The sequence below is a fragment of the Sceloporus occidentalis genome, unplaced genomic scaffold (assembly GCF_023333645.1).
Source record: "Sceloporus occidentalis isolate IW3139 unplaced genomic scaffold, rSceOcc1.0.p SCAF_6, whole genome shotgun sequence".
Lineage (NCBI taxonomy): Eukaryota > Metazoa > Chordata > Lepidosauria > Squamata > Phrynosomatidae > Sceloporus > Sceloporus occidentalis.
In genome coordinates, this window is record NW_028316986.1 from 23328832 (window position 1) to 23346330 (window position 17499).

Sequence of the window (17499 nt, forward strand, 5' to 3'; positions counted from 1 at the left end):
GCCCAAGAATGGTAGTGAGACCGGTCCGTAGTTATTTCTTATCAAAAGGTCCCAGGAAGGGTTTTTTCAAAAGTGGTTTAATCACTGCTTGTTTGAGTTTAGATCAGGGGTTCCCAACCTGGGGGTCACGACCCCTTTGGGGGTCACGCGACACTTTTGCGGGGGTTGCCAGGTTGGGAATCCCCCCGCCTCCCCCTCCCTTTTTCTCTGCGGGTGCCGGTGCTAGCGCAGGCACCGCATGAGGAAAAGGGGAGGGGTGGGGCTCCCTCCTCTTTCCCTCCTCCCTGCAAGGGCTGGCCCTGGCACAGGCACTCGCAAGGAGAAGGGGGTGGGGGTGGGGCTGCCTCCTGCTCCTTCCCTCCCTTCCCGCAACTTACAGATAGCCGTGGGGAGGAAGGAAAGGGGGGGCTGCCGCCTCCTCTGCTCCCCGTGGCTGCCAGGCAACCACGGGGAGAAGGGGATGGGACTGCAAGCCCCAGAAGCCTTTGCAGCCACAAGTCCCACCCCTTCTCCCCTGGTGGCCTCCCTAATTGGTTGGGAGGCCGGGAAGGGGCGGGACCTCTGGCCGCAAAGCCTGCTGGGGCTTGTAGGCAGCCAGAAGTCCCGCCCCTTCCTGGCCTCCCAACCTATAAGGGGGGCCACGGGCGGGACTTTCGTCTCCAATGGGGGTCGCGGCCCAACAAAGATTGGGAACTGCTGGTTTAAATGGAAATTTACCCTCCCTAAGGGATGCATTGATTATAGCCTGAAGTAATGTTGTTACTGCATCCCCTCCTTGAGCGGTCAACCAGATGGGCAAGGATCAAGAGGGCATGTTGTCTTCCTTACACAACCAAGAAGCTTGTCCACTTCATTTGTACTTACATACTCAGTGATCCAGTCTAACATAGTCCACAGAGTCACTGGACATCATTCTCATAGTTTGTGTTGTAATGCACGCATTGCTCCAGTTTTGTGTAGGAATAGGGGATATTGAATAATGTCATATCTGTCTCCTACAAGCCAGAGTGGGAAAGGGCAGTGGGGCAAGGGCCCCTTTCCACCACTCCTGAGCCCCAGACTACTGTCCCCATCTGGCAAAATGGTTCAAAAAGGGTTTTGGTGGGTTTTTTCTTTTATTTTCTGAAATATACTATCAGTTTTGAAGGGGTTAATTGTTATGGAGAATCATATTGGCTGATGGCTTCTGGAGGTCCAGTGAGAGGGGGGGGGGAGATGTCCAGTAGAGTCCCTGGGACCATGTAGGTGGCTTTTGGGGATTACATGCTGCATTGTTTCTCATACTGCTGCCATTGGCTCAGAACTATCACAGATGTCTTGCTATGGGTGAATTATAGCTTTGCACAAGAAAAGCAAGAAGCAAAAATCAGCATAACATGAAGAAATAAGAACCCCCTCCCCATGCTATTTCTATAATTCCCTTTTAGTCCTTGGTTTTAAAAGATGCAGTGTGGTTAAGTAGCAGCAGTGATAGTCAGTGATCCAGGTCTCTGGTTCTAAACTGAGCACTCATTATACTATTTTCATTTGGCCTTGAATCTTATCTTTTTCTGTCTCATAGGTAATGTCACTTTTGTAAAAATGAGAAAATCATGTGGGAGTCCTTCACAGCACAAATGTGCTAAGGGGATAAAGATGTGTGTGGAAAGGAAGGTATCGTTCCCCTGTTTAGAAAGCTGTTTGAGTTGCAGGGTGTTCATATACAGGATAAACACTGGAAACTACATCCTTTGAATGGGACAATATTTATTTCCTGCGTTGACATTTTTCTTCTTTTGGTGAATGTTACTGCCTGCCTGGGGCTTTCTGCAAAATGTGGAGAGCATCCTCCAGCCATATTTACCATATCAACACCACTTGTACATCCCCACTCATTTTTTTACATCACATGTAACAACCGGTGGGTACATCTGACTGATCCCCAAAATAAATGAGGAAAGATTGCATTTTTGAGTTTGAAAGTATTGTGGGTTGAAAAGAAATGGTGTGGGCCCCGGTTCCTCATTTGCAAAGAATGTGTAACATTGTTGCACTGTAAACATTCCAGAAAGGCACATAGAAACAGGAAGCAGCTTGGGGCTCTTGCCTGTGACAGTGTCTGCAAAGCGGCAAATCCTAGATGAATGATGGAATTACCTTTGTCTTTATAACAAAGTTACTTTTAACTGAGCTGTCTCCTCTAACTGTAAGAGTTCCTAAACTTGGAGATTGGGTTGTCAAACACAGGCAGTGACTTGAGCAGGATGCAGGTCAACTGGAAGTGGTCAAGATATTTGCCAGCTGCCAAAATCCAGGAAGTATGTGAGTGTAGCAAAATCCTTGCTATCTGAATTTTTTTCTGATCATGATGGTGACCACGTGTTATTAATCCTAATGAATGTGGTAAGCATGTCCACTGATGACTTGAACAGAAGTTACATTATTTTCTTACTGGTTTGTTGTAAAGGTTTTAAAATACTTTAATCAACCTACTATTTAAACTGTATCCTCTTTTGTTGTTGTAATCCGCTTGGATTCCAAGTGATTAAGCAGAAAATATTATTATTATTATTATTATTATTATTATTAATTTGCAATTTTTTTAGTATTCAAAGAATCACAGTGGCCATGCCATTTTAAAGGCAGCAGAAGTGAGATCAGACTTTTCAAAGACCTAAATGAATATATTCTTAAGCAGCCCCTAAAGTGTCTTAGCCACTAACAGTTTACTACTAAATACTGGTCCAGTTTGGACGATACTTATAAGCTTCATAATTTATTAATTGGTATTAAGAATTAGCAGGGAACTCTGGCTGAATGAAAGGCAGGATCTTTCCACCAAAGTCAGTATGCACCAGAAGAAGGAAAAGAACAAAGAAGGAGTGTATAACCACAGAGTACTTAGATAGTTCTATGAATGGAGCAACTGTCTTGCCTATTACACGATCTGTCTAAACCAAGAAAAATGAATAGGGTTTATGAGGGTAAGTGAGGATAGGTGAGGTTATTCCTTTGGGTGGGAGACCCCTGAGAGTCCCAAATATAAAGGGATATCAATAAATATTTTCTTTTAAAAGAAATGTGTGTGTGTTCAGTGAGTATCAGTATTAATATATTAATATATCCTGTAATACAGTGGTTCTCAAATTGTGGGGTGGGGCCCCCAGGAGGGGCACAAGAGTTGCTCAAAGGAGGGCATGAGACAGGGGCTTTATCCACACTGCAGAAATAATCTGGTTTGACACCACTTTAACTGCTGTGGCTCAGTGATGTGGAATTCTGGAATGGTAGTTTGTTGTGGCACCAGAGCTCCTCATAGCATTGATATGATTCCATTGATATGACTCCATAGCATTAATATGACTCTGCTCTGGTGCCACAGCAAACCAATGTCAAATGGATTATTTCTGCAGTGCAGATAGAGCTGTAAAGGCCCCGATCCTCCCCTTCCTCCTTCTCCCCCACTTCCCATATTCTTTCTGTCTTGCGGGGGAAGAGAAAATCAAGGAGGGCACTTGGAGCCTCTGTCTGAAGGAAAAGAAGGGAAGGAGGAAAGCCTTTTCCTTATAAAATGTTAAAATATGAATATACATGAATGTGTGAATGAAAATATACACACTAAATAAATGTTTTTATTCATATACTGTGTGAGCGGGGAAGGCATGATATCCACATGTATGTGTATAGGGGGCCAGAAAGGTAAAAAGTTTGAGAAGCACTGCTATAACGTATTTATTTTTTAAAATAAAATTACCTTTTAAATGTTGCTGCTACAAGTTATAAAAGTCTCATAGGTTACCAGTATAAACTGAATTAGTTCACCAAATTCAAGCTGCTCTATATGCAAATTTTAGACTAACAGTGACAAACCAATATATTCCAGTGGAATGGAACATGGAATACACTCCCTAGGAGTGTGGTGGAGTCTCCTTCTTTGGAGGTCTTTAAACAGAGGCTGGATGGCCATCTGTTGGGGATGCTTTGATGGTGAGTTCCTGCATGGCAGGGGGTTGGACTGGATGGCCCTTGGGGACTCTTCCAACTCTATGATTGTATGATTCTAATATTCCATTTCATTGTCCTGAATTTGCATGTTCCTTTTCCTCTGTACCATGCCATAATATCCCAGGCTAAATTGTGATATATGATTTGATTGACTAAGCCATTGATCTGACCTCACACCCATTAAATCAAAAGATGGAATAATCACATGGTCATCATGTTAAATACTCCTCCCTAAAGCAAAATTCTCCACAATACTCTTTTTTTAGACTTACACATGCAGCACACACACACACACACACACACACACACACACATCCTATCATTAGATGCATTGTAATGTCTTCGATCCCCTGAGAAACTGACCCAAAGGGCATACTGTTGAGGGGCAAATTATAACAGGAGATGTAGTTTGTGGCAATTTTGGATTGCTTCTCTTAATTACCTTATCAAGCACAAACATGCATATACATTGAAGTGTATTCTACAATGAGATACAAAACTAAGCACATGTAGGAAGTAGCTTTATTTCATCTGAAATTTTATCTGAAAAGTGCTGTTTCATATCATTCCATCTAAATAATGCTTCTTGTCTTCCTTGTGTATTTTCCTTACAACTATCCTGTTCTACCCAGTGCTTCCAGTTATGACAAACAAGTGGATTTAGACTGAGGCCATAAACAGTAGTACAGAGCATACAGTATTTATGACATAGAATAAAAGAGTGTCTTTCAAAAATGCCTTTCCACTTCCTAACAAGATCACAAAAGTGTTAAATTATGATGATGATTAAAATAGAGAAATAATGAAAAATAAAATGGTGTCCACCTGCATAAAAATAATATCCTTATATATTGATATCTAAATACTTGGAATGCATCAAAACATTGCGAATGGAGTATATATTATCTTGGATTTTATTGTTCCAAAACTTATATATAAATTCACATTCCCCCCCAAAAGGAAACCACTAGTTTCAATTACAGTAACATCTTAAATGTACAGACAGATGTGGGCATATCAAAGAGATGGGATACCATGTTATTTTCCACAGGTTTTTTAATACTTTTTGCTATCAGTTTTCAGAGATGCATTATCAAAATAAGGATGTATTAGAAGTGCCTATTTTGTAGCTTTAATGTTTGGAACAACTTTTATTGCGCACTACAGTTGTTTCCCACATATTTTGTTGCTTTGTATTTATCCATGGAAAAGGAGGATAAGAGGGCTGGAGGTGGGGGGAGAGCTTGATTCACTTCCTCTGAACAGCTATCAGGTTTGCTCTGAAGCAGGCTGGCTTGATAAGACGTTTTCCAGGAAGTCATTGTAAATGAAAAGGTTCCTGCATCTTATATTGTCTTGAATGTGACAGGTCACCAGGAAGTGTTGGATGAGCAGGGGAGATAAAAATTTCAGCACATAGCAAAGTTTAGAGAGAACATTAGTGGAAGAATAATACCCAGCTCATCTCTGAATCCATTATTAAAATAAGATAAGAGGCAGCAAATAAAGAGAGCCAAATCTCATCAGTATGTTGTTCAGACTCATGGGAGCTCTCCTCTCCCTGTATTTGCATATCCTATATTTTATATTTAGTTTGGAGCAGAAGACAGATAAAGTGATAGGTTTGCTATGGTGTACGCAGACATTTATTTTGTTCTGTAGTCAAAATAGCTTTTGAGAAAGCACAGAAGACTATGGTTACGGTAGGATGAATGTACACAGTGGAAAACGCTTCCACTTTCATGTGTGATTTTCATTGGAGTCAGGAAATATATTCAGAAAGGCATTTGGCATGTAGGTTCGGTTACTGTTGAACAGGGCAGTTGTTTTTCTTTATTGATGTGTGGTTTAATCTGTTTCTGTGTTTTAATTTGTTTCATTTCAGTGTCATTGTTAACTGCCTCAAGTCCTTTTAGCAGCAGAGAACAAATGCAGGATATATATTTAGAGAGAGAGTAGATATTTTAGGGTCATATATCCCCACTCCTGGAATTTGTCCTGCAAGCCCAACAGTTCATCTACAGATCACAGAGCAGTCTGTTGCAGGCTTCATAAATAAATAGCTCTTCCATGTTTCTCACAAAGCTGGGTATCCTTATTCAGGTATCTTTAAACTCTCCTGGAAAGTCCATCAGATGTTTTATTCAGTAAACTGGCCACAGATGAGTGTAGCTAGAAAGTTCCTCAAAACAGCTTCTCTTCCCCTAAGAAGCTGATCCCCTGTACCTCCACTTTATCCTCTTTGCGGAGAGAGGAAGAGAAGGCACAACCTAATAAATGCTACTGAAAGAAAGGGGGAGAGAGAAAGAAATGGTCAGGGCACGTTTGTTACAACTGAACTTAAATAAGCAGTATTTTCACTTATTAAATAGTGAGATGGGTTTACATATTAAGTTGAAAACATTATTCCCAAGGTTTCACTGTTACCCTGTATGTAGCATTAAGCAGTTCTTGGTGGTACATCAGCAAAGGACTCTTGAAATGCGCATGCGCTTCATAGTGTTAATAGATGGAGACTGCTAGAGGAACTGTACTCTGGCCCATCTGATCTTTCCCAAAGGAGTTCTGGAAGTGACAGATGGTTCTATTTTCTTATTTCTGAGGGTGTAGAATATAGTACATTTGTGTTTTGTTGGGTTTGTTGGGGGGGTTGCATAGGATGTGCAGTGGTAGCTAATAAATAATTTGGATTTGGATTCACATGTACCCAGTGGTACATTTACTCTCTGGAGAGTGCATCAAAGATTTTGCTGCCGTCTCTTGTTGATATCTTCCTTCCACCTGACTTTGCCTTAGCAAAATATATAGATAATCTCACAGGCAACATAAACTGCTGCTCAGATCAAGCAGTGGGAAACGGCAACACTATCCTATCAACTTTACTAGGTTTAGTGCCTGGCCGATAAGAGCATTTGCCCTAAGATATAGGAGCCATTCACCCTACCGTCTGGCCTTGTTCTTCCAGCAATCATTTTGGCCTTGAACTCTGGCTTCTCTTAGCCCTTAAGACTTCTCTATAATACCCTAGACGCTGCCCTTGTCTCCCTCACATAGATAAGGAATGCATTAGGGCTTCCTGCCTTGTGGATGTGAAATAAGATTAGATTATCCTGGCTGGGAAACTATAACATTTTGGTGTTGCCTGAAAGGGTTTTCTCTTGAGTTCAAATACATAGTGCCATTTTTCGACAGGTGCTGTCTCAAGCAATAATTGAATAGAGATTGCCCTATACTCTTGCTACTCACAGTAAGAGCCACTGCTTCCATTTTCTGATAAGAGAGTGAGAATATCTTTTGACTCATCTTTTAACAGAGATCTGAAATGGTTCATTTTTCCATGAAATCATAGTCTGGGTGCACTCAATATTAAAGCCAAGCATTAAAATATACCCACCTTAAATCCAAGTTCTGGGCTGCATTTCTTCCTTTTGAATTCCTTAAAGAAGCAATAACATTGTTGAGAGTAATTGTGATTAATCAATTTTTACTAAAAACCAGCATCTACTGGCTATGCTGCCTGGAGTACCCCAAAATATAACTTTTCCAAGCTCTGTAAAAATCAGTATAGAAAGCTTACCCATATATACTTGACTATAAATTGACCCCCAAACCCGTCTGACCAAAGGTAGGTTTTGGGGGCAAAATTATGGATTTTGATATGACTCATGGATAAGTCAAGGGTAAAACTTAGGGGCATGCAACAAAGGACCCAAATGATGAAGCAAAGGAAAATGATGCCAAAGAACCTACAAAATTCTGACCTTTAGGGTGAGCACTGTTTGTACTTACCTTAAAGACTGGATGGATGAAAAAACAGATGGGGGGGGAGGGTTATTGATTTCAAGACCTATTACACTTTTGCCTATCACCAGGGGATGGTTTCCTTTTCTATGAGTCGAAGTATAGTATTTACATTGACCCATGGATAAGTCAACCAGGTGTTTGGGATCAATTTTTTGGCTAAAATTTCTAGACCTATACATGGGTATATATGGTAGCTTTGCATTTGAATTCTACAACAAACAAGGTATAGGGTCTTCTTTCTTTAGCAGCACTTTGGGCCTCTGATTTACGGTTTCATTGTCGTTTAGTCACTCACTCTAATGAAAAGTGTGTCCATCCTTTTTGCCTTTTTCTCAGTTGCCCCATTTGCCAGTTTTCTAATTATTTAAACCCAGTGGTACTCAGTTTTATTTTACCCTTAGGAAATCCCGCCTTTACCTGTGGATGTTGTGTCCCCTTCCATTTGACATAATATATGAATAAAAATATTTTGTTTATTTAAATTCACACATTCATGTATTTTCATATTTTAACATTTTACAGGGAAATAACATTATTCAAATTAGAACAGTTTTATTTAAGTAAATTCAATATTTAACATATGTAAAGTTTACACATAAAAAAAATTGGGAAGAAGAGGGGGGAATCAGGGCCCCCAAGTCTTAAGCCCCCCCCCCTTTGAGCGACTCTTGTGCCCCCCTGGAGGTCCCACACCCACCTTTTGAAAACTGCTGATTCAAACCAGTCCTGCTGTTTGTTTCATTTCTCTTTTATATTAATTATATAATACATTAATTATTTGTTTTGTTCCTATTTCTAATAGCCCCTACTGCATCTGCCTTGAGTTCTCTTTTGGTTTAATTAATAATGGTTGATTGAGTAATAGCAAGACCTGTTTCTTCTGAGACCATTTCCCAAGGGTCCTGCAGAACATAAAATATGAATTTTCTTCTCAGCTTTATTGGATTTACTTGGCTATGGCCATTAAGCAGTATATAAATAGGGGCTAACAGATCTACTGACTGCTGAAGGAGCCAAGGTGCAATAGATTGGACACCAGAGTACTGTATTGTATTTTAAAACTGTCAAAAAGACAGGAACTAAAGAGAGGAAATGAGTAGTACACAATTTGTCTTGTTAAAGACCACTAGTGCCATACTCAAGGCTCTTAGATTCAGTGTTGAATTGAAAGATTATCAAGAAGCGATAGACTAGGGATAACCAGCTCCTGTATTTTCAGCACTGTTTCATTCACCACACAGTGGTGTAGGAGCTAAAAGTCATTTTCACTGCATAAACGGATTCCTACACAAGAGCTCTGGTGCTACAATAATGCTGGAACCATCTGCCTCAGTATGGTGGTTGAATTGCTTGTGTTACCAGAAGACATGGGAACATGGGACCATAAGTAATACAATCTATCCTGATTTTAGTGAAAGGCAGGAAAGATGATTGAGTCACCTTCCCTCGTGGAACCATGCTTTCTCTTTTTGTTACAGTCTCCATTAACCATCACAGGTTGAGAACCATGTTTATGTTACAGGCTGAGTCACCCTTATCTGGAATTCCAAGATCCAAAACATTCCAAAAGTGTCCACATGGATTGCTGAGATAATGATACCTTTGCTTTCTGATGGTTCAACATGCACAAACTTTGTTTCATGCACAAAATTATTAAAAATATTGTGTATAAAATTACTTTCAGGCTTTGTGTATAAGGTGCACACAAAACATGAATAAATCTGATGCTTAGATTTGGGTGCCAGCTCCAAGAAATCTCATTATGAATACTTTACTTTACTTTACTTTATGTATATGCAAATATTCCAAAATCCAAAAAACATGGAAACCCAGAACACTTCTGGTCCCAAACATTTCGGATAAAGGTGATTCAACTCATACTTTAAAATTCATGTGTTTAAAATATTTGCCTTGCAGAATTCTTTCTGTTGATATGTTTTGTTTTTGTTTTCTAAAAAAATGGTTTTCCCAAACAATAAGGACCCTTTCAACTTTAGAGAAGAGCTCAGATGCCACTAATGTCCTGGTGGAGTCATCTAATACCAAAACTAAATCTGATTCCCCCCACGTCTCCCCTCCTCATGTTGGCGGCCTCCTAGGGGTCTGTGTGACCTTTTGTGATAATGAAATCTCCAGATGGTGCCAGAACATCCGGTCCTGCCTGCTGTGGGAGGAGTGCAGGGAGCCTTGTTTGTTTCCTAGGGAAGGCCAGAGAAACTGGGGAGATGCTTGGACAAACAGATCTGGCCCCTGCTCCAAAGTATCATTTTCCTTACATACTCAGGTTTCTTCTTTCTTAACCCATGGTTGATGGATTTCCTTGCCCTTGTCTATTCTGGGAATCACATTGTGTCCACTTGGAAATCCACCATGCCAATTTTATTTTGTTCCATAATTATTCATGGTATTTTACAAGACAACTTTAGCCTTTTTTACTAGAATTCTGAATAACGATAAGAGAAGAAGTCAAATCTGTCAGACTTTCAGTAGTGCTAATTTAAATTATAAGAGAGTAACAAGGCTAGGGTAAAGGAGGAGTCAGTGAAGAGTTTGTGTATAGTGGGCAGGAACAAAGGCTATCAGTGGCTACTTCCAATGAAAACTGACCCATTGTTCAATGAGGTTTATGTACTAGTTAACTCAATGATTGGAACTAACATTTGGTTTTAGGAAAAATAGCTGCTAGTTATGATGGCTAAGTTTGTTGTTGTCTGCTTCACATTGTTTCCGACTTCTGGAGACTCTACGTAGACTCTATCATGATGTTTTCTTGACAAGATTTGTTCAGAGGAGGTTTGCCATTGCCTTTCCCTGAGGCTGAGAGATTGTGAATTGCCCAAGGTCACTCAGTGGGCTTCATGACCGAGGTGGGAATCGAATCCTGTTCTCCAGAGATGGCTATGTATTACCATCATATTCTCTAAGCTGTTTTGAAAGACAGAATATATAATGATGATAATAATTAATATCACCATAACCAGAGGCAACATGATTCTGGAAAGTGGTTGCTAGAGAACACAAGGAGGAAAGAAGTATTGTGCTAATGCCTTACTTGAGAGATTTTTTAGAGGCATCTTACTGGCTATTGTACAAATAATAAATAGAATAAATACATTCTAACGCAGTTTCTAACATTTTGATGAATATTGAACTGAAAATTGGAACGACTTGAAGACATTTTTGCTCTGTAAGTGTTCAGGGACAGCAAGACTGGTCCCTGAAGCACAATACACGTGATGTGGAGCGAGGAGGTAATCCCAAGGCTTAATGGAATTGCTAGTAGCATTAGCTGACATTGAGGCCAGATCCTTTGATTCCTGCAGTGACATGGGTTTGGATTAAATGATCCTTGCAGTCCCTTCCAGCTTAATGATCTATAAACCAAATAGTAACTGAGAACAGAGACCATGTGTGGGAAGTGGGTGGCAAGAACAGGGATTAAAGGGAGTGATTAGAAGATATCACTGCTTTAGCTACTCATGAACATGTATTTAGGTATTTTTTGAAATATGTTCAGTATAAATGCCTAGCTCATATTTATATCCCATGTACTTCCTTTCAACCCTCCTTTTCATCTTTTCCCTTCTCTTTTTTCTTCTTCTTTATTTGTAGTCATACTTTTAAAAATCCAATCTTTTATTAAAGAAAGAAAAAAGGGAGCTCATTGTTATTGAATATTTTTTTATTGGTGCATTAACAAAACATTTATTTGACAATTACAATAATAGTGAACATACAAAAAGGAAACAAAAGAAAAAAGAAAAAATCAAATAAATAAACACAAATAGAAACAAAGCCTCAAAAACCCCTACAACACTACAACTCCACCCACCCACCACCTATACTAAACATATAGTTTATATGAACAGGAAATTGAGTTTCCAAGTCATACAGATTGCAATTGAATATATCTATCATCACTCCTCTAAATATCACATTCTATCCATTCTACAAAGGAAACAATAAACACACCACCCAAAAGGTAAGTAAATAATGCTTACATATTGAATCCTAATATCCCCTCAGATTTTTCATATAGTCCATAAAAAGTTTCCAGATATTCAAGAATGCATTTATATCATTGCCTTTAACAAAACTGGTCAGTTTTGCAAGTTCCACCATTATCTTATCCAGCCATTCTGAGATATTCAGGTTTTCTTAAGGGAGCCCATTGGTATTAACAGCTGCAATTGTTAGGTTACATTGAATCTAGGGAAGCCCTGTAGAACACTCCAAAACTTGCTAGGAATCAACCATAATTTGGTGGAGATTGCAATTTATGGGGTTCTCTTTGATTTTCACAGCCCATCCCCAGAAGAAGGTATGGGAGATGAATTTGACCTGATGGATCACTCAGACTTGTACATCTTAGACTTCAGTACGTGAGCACTTCTTCAGTTATTTCATTTTGCTTTCCTGCTGGTGGGGGTTGGTGATGTTTTTAAAATAAAATAAAATGCCTTTACTGCACGACTCCCATTCACACAGCAATCGCATAAGTAAAAAAAGGAGGTGAACGGAACATAACTGTGTTCAGAGCAAGCAGTATTGCAATGTCTTTGGGATCAAGCATCAGGGGCTGCTACTGCTATCATGGTTCCTTCCTGATTCTCCCTTAACCTCTCCACCTTGTCTTGTGTTCCACCCAGCATGCCTTTCGGTTATTTTATTTTTATTTTTTCACCTTTTTTCATGTCATTCCAGGGCTCTGCTACTGCAAGTTACTGCAAGTATTTTTAAACAAAGAAAAGATTTTTAAAAATCAGGGAATTAGGGTGGAGGGGAGACAAGAGGGGACACTGACACCACGTCATTGCTAATCATGCAACTGCCCCAGCCAGCAGTGACATTTCATACTGGGGATCTGTGTGATCATTGATGGGTTTTTCCCGTCAGATAAAAGAGATTCAGGTGCTACCTGTCAGGGACAGAGCAGCTACGTGTTGGTGGCAGCATTATTTGATTTGTTGTTAGCTGCCCTCAAGTCAACCTTGACTCATGGTGACCCTGTGTATGAGACATCTTTAAGCCCCCTATCCTCCACTGCTTTACTAACATTTTGTAGATTCAGGCCCATGTCCTCCCTAATTGAGCCTTCCCATCTAGCATGTGGTCTTCCTCTCTTTCTACTGCCATCCACCTTTCCTAGCATTATTGTCTCTTCTGGTGATTCATGGCTTCTCATGAAAGGACCAACATATGACAGCCTCAATTTAGTCATCTTGGCATCCAAGGAGAGTTCAGACTTGATCTTTTCTAGAATCCATTTGTTTGACTTTTTGGCCATCCACAGTAGCTGCATCTGCAATGCAGAAACAATCCAGTTTGACACCGCTTTAACTGCCATGCCAAAGCTCTGGTGCAACAACAAACTACAAGTGCCAAAATTCCATAGCATTTAGCCATGACAGTTAAAGTGCTGTCAGACCGGATTATTTCTGCAGTGTGGCTGCAGCCAGTATCCTCAGCACTCTTCTCCAGCACCACATCTTAAATGAGTTGATTTTCTTTTTATCCTCTTTCTTAAGATGTTTTTTTCCTGGTGTAATTGTGGTTTAAAAGCCTCTTGTAGATACCTATTGAGGTATCTATAGCATCACTGTCTCCTTGTCCCATTGTAGAAACTATCTATTGCTGTTAGTTTGGCTTGCCTATATTGCTTTTCATGGACTTCTTTTCAGAACATCATTATTATCATGCTATGTTTTCTCTTTCTTAAGGTCCCAGCTTAAAAACACTGTGTAAACTGTCAGTGATCCAGTACAACCTGGACCAGTCCTGCCTTCCTCATGATATCAGGTAAGCTATTTGACAACATGGAAGGATGCTCACTGTTTAGACTACATAAGAAATTCCGTATGCCACGTCAGGCTAATTTTCTATTTAGCCCGATATACCATCTGTCTGTGGCTAGCAGCAGGTCTTCATTGTTTTGAGTAGAAATCTTCCATCACTTGCTACCTGATTTTTTTTAAAGATATAGATGGCAGGGATTGAATGTGAAAGCTTTGAGACTTTTTGCAACTGAGTACTTATTTTGAGGTATCACCAAACAATGTTTAGCAGCTGGAAAATCTTGGCTATTTTGGATTTAAGTCTTATTCGTTGTCTTTGCAGATGGGAGCTTGCAGCAATGACAACAAACAGCAACATCAGCCGGCCAATCTTCTCCTCCCATGGATAACCTGGTCTCCTTCTCCCCCTCCCTTGCACCAAACCCTTGCCTTGCAGACATTTCCTGTCTCCCTCGCTGTGCATGAATGTTTAGCCTATTGGGGAAAGGAACACTGCTTCACCACAAAGGATTTCTTTGCTGCCCAGCACTAGGAGGGCTGCCCATCCTGTTGCCACACCTGCCCAGCTGTAACTTTGTCAAGACCTTGGCCTGAAGGCGGTATGCACTCAGAACTGGATGGCACACATTACAGAGAAGGAAAGCAGGTGCTTTTGCTGTCACTGCTGGAAGCTACAGTTTATACCAATCTTTTGGTGTAGTACAACTTGAATTAATAGGAACAGAAGAAAAGAAACAAAAATCTCAGGACTTTCTGGTGTACAACCACCATAAGCTTCACATCATGCAGGCAAACAAAGCAAGAACTTTTTGAGGCTCTACTTCTATATGTCGCCAGCCATTTTGAGTGCCTAGCCCTCAGCATTCAGCTAAGGGCTGAACTGGGTGCCCTGTGTTAAGCCATGTTCTCTGCTCTCGGCTCAGAAACGCATGCCTGGTCTTTCACATTTTAGAACTTGGCTGGGTTTGCCCTCCCCAGTAGGCATCTAGAGGAACTTCATATATGATGCTCAAGCACTTGCTGCCTTTACAGTCATTCATACTTCTCTGAGATTAGAGTCTTGGCTGGAATTGGAGGTAAATGATGACTGAATAGCAAGGAGTGACCATCCCATATCTTGAAAGACGGACTATCTGTTGGTGCAGGAGGTGTGAAGATCTGAAATGCTGCAGCCCAGTTTGGTTTGAAATGTACAAGCAGCAGCTCTGAATTTATAAATACTGGAGAGGAAAGCCAAACTGATAAACTTGACTTTTGTGTCAGTGCTTTGTGTGAATGAAGAGTGAGTGGGGGACCTGTGCAAGGGGTGAGGTTCTGGAGACCACAAACTGAGGCTGAAATTGGAGAACTGGAGTAGCTTAGTGGTTTAGGGCATGAACAGGAATATCCCCAGTTTAAGTCCAGCCTTGGCTCTGGATTCACTAGGTGGCCTTAGTCAAACCATGCATTGTCAGCTTCAACCTCTCCCCCATGCGAACTAGATGAACTATAAGAATAATACTTTCCTGCTTCATGGAGGCTTTGTAAGGATTTCAAGATGAAAGAAATGAAGTCCTTGAAATACTCAAAAGTGCTACATAAATGTTACATATTTACTATTAAGCTAGGTTTCATCATCCTTCTTACTAAACAAGATTTTTAGCCAGCCAAGACAACCCAGGTGCCTTCACTCTATCTGTGTTGAGCATTCCATCAAACTCTTTAATTCAGTATTAAATTATACAATTTGGGGTGAGGAGATGAGAATCTGATATTTTTGGCTTTCAGTATCTTCCATTCCTTCTTTAGCAATCTAGATTTTAATAGAAACCCATGGATTACTGCCACCCTCCAGTTCCAGAGGTTGGGAAAATGCATGATCCTTTCACTCTAAGGTTTCTTAACACCACAGAATCAACCCAGCATTGTGTTCTCTGGTTTTGTGTATGATGAACAAAATCCATTGGCCTTCAACAAATCTTTAGAAAACAAATCCAGTATAACTGGTAATGCAATAAAGTATGGGTATGAATGGATTGTGTGTGTTGAAGGGGGGGGGGGATAAATGCATACCATAGAAACAGTAAGTAAGATTAATACACTGAGAACAAAACACTATAACAAAGGAGTTCCAGTTCAAACATATGTTGCTCAGTTTGTTCAGAATGGCAAAATCACAAGGCTCGTTCCTTGATTATTTGATGTATGAATATTCCCTCACAGGATTGGATATCATGGTCATTTTTGTTTTGCCTTCACATGATATCAGTCACTATATATATCACTTATTGAGCCACCACTGATCAAGAGTGCAAACTGTTCCTCGGGCTAAATTCTATCACACATAAGATATGAAAATGTTGTCCCAAACTACTACTTCCTTATTTTTATCTCACGTGATAATAAAGAGCTGTCCCAATCCCCTTCCTTCCTTCCTCTCCCCTCTGCCCCACTCTGGGTTTGTCTTGTTATCTGGATTTTATTCTTGCATAGATTTTGGTGAAATGACTATAGCTTCCTTCCTAGTATTTGGAAGTGTTTTCTTCCCCCTTTCTGGATTAATCCTTGGGTGCCTATGTAAATTAACAGTTAATTTAGTTCTAGGAGGAAGAATAATCTTGGGCATGTGGATGCTGTGATATTGGTGCACAAGGCAGTTCTGACATGCTTAGTTGTACCTTCTGAGTAAATACAGTTAGAACTGGTTACTTCAAGACGCATCTGCTCATCCCAACATCATATCCTTGAATAAGAGTAATGCAAATTAGTGACTTCCAAGAGTTCAGTTTGTGCTATACAGAACAAACTGGATGTCTCACCTGTGAATGTTTTCTCATAGGAACTGTTGTAAGCAGTTGGTAGTCATGATGTACCTTGCTTTTAAACCAATTGCCAACTACAAAACCTGAAATTGAACTTTGCCTTATTATTAACTCCTCAGTGGTCATCTTTTGGGGTTGAAAATGGAAGCTAGAGGAAAAGCAAAGGAACATGGATTTTTGTCAAAACACTTTCATTAACAACTAGGTGATTTTAGACATCCCTTCTGTGCCAATATGCATGTGGGTATGGTTCAAATAATAATTCCTCAAATTTGAAACTATAGGACCTCCATTGTAATCCCCAGCTTCAGGTTAATGTATTGCTACTTCCTAAAGTTATGCCTGTGAACAAGCAGCCTACTTTCCTCCCAAAAGAAGACAGCCTTTCTACCAGAATGGCTCTCTTTCAAAAGATTTTAATAGCTTGTCCACAGGTCTTGTTAACACTTTCTTACGGCTGTATAATGAATGAATGAATGAATGAATGAATGAATGAATGAAATTTTATTTCTAGACCGCTATTCCTTGTAGATCACAGCAGTTTACAAAAACACCATCAATATAATCACTATAAACTTTTTGCTATTACTTCTTCTCTACAGAGACATTGGAGGTTGTACTTTGGGGAGGAGTGGACCAGGTGAACCTACCAGAGAATGGAAGTATTTTGGAATCGGGTGAAAAACATACTGCAGAAATAGTCCAGCTTGAGACAGCTTTAACTGGCCTGGCTCAGTGCTAGGGAATCCTGGTAATTGTAGTTTATTGTGGCACCAGAGCACTCTGACAAAGAAGGCAAAATGCCTCACAAAACTACAATTCCCAGAATTCCCAAGCATTGAGTCAGAGCAGTTATATTGGTCTCAAACTGGATTATTTTTGCAGTGTGTTTTGGACTTCACCTGTTTGTTATGCTGGCTGAAGTACTGTGAGATTTTGGTGAAACAAAGAACATTTTAAAGTTGGATGTAGCTCAGTGCTAGAGTGCCTATTTTGCAGGCAGAAAAGTCTCATGTTCACTCCCTCATACTTTCCAAGCTTGGGGAAGATAAGATTGGGACACAATATGATAGCTTTATTTCAAAATCGGAAGGTATGTCATGTAAAAGATGGCA

The 17499-nt window shown here is 40.1% G+C and overlaps 1 protein-coding gene across 3 annotated transcripts in view; it reads left to right on the top strand.

The window, feature by feature from the left end:
• The window catches only part of KLHDC3 (kelch domain containing 3), a 72780-nt gene extending 57951 nt beyond the window's left edge, over positions 1-14829 (top strand). For all 3 annotated transcript variants that reach the window (XM_089529098.1, XM_089529099.1, XM_089529097.1), the window contains 3 exons: positions 12093-12166; positions 13509-13587; positions 13906-14829. In XM_089529098.1, the coding sequence (XP_089385224.1) occupies positions 12093-12166; positions 13509-13587; positions 13906-13972 (220 nt within the window). In that variant the 3' untranslated portion in view covers positions 13973-14829. The remainder of the gene's footprint in view (positions 1-12092; positions 12167-13508; positions 13588-13905) is intronic.
• The last annotated feature ends 2670 nt before the right edge of the window (positions 14830-17499 follow it).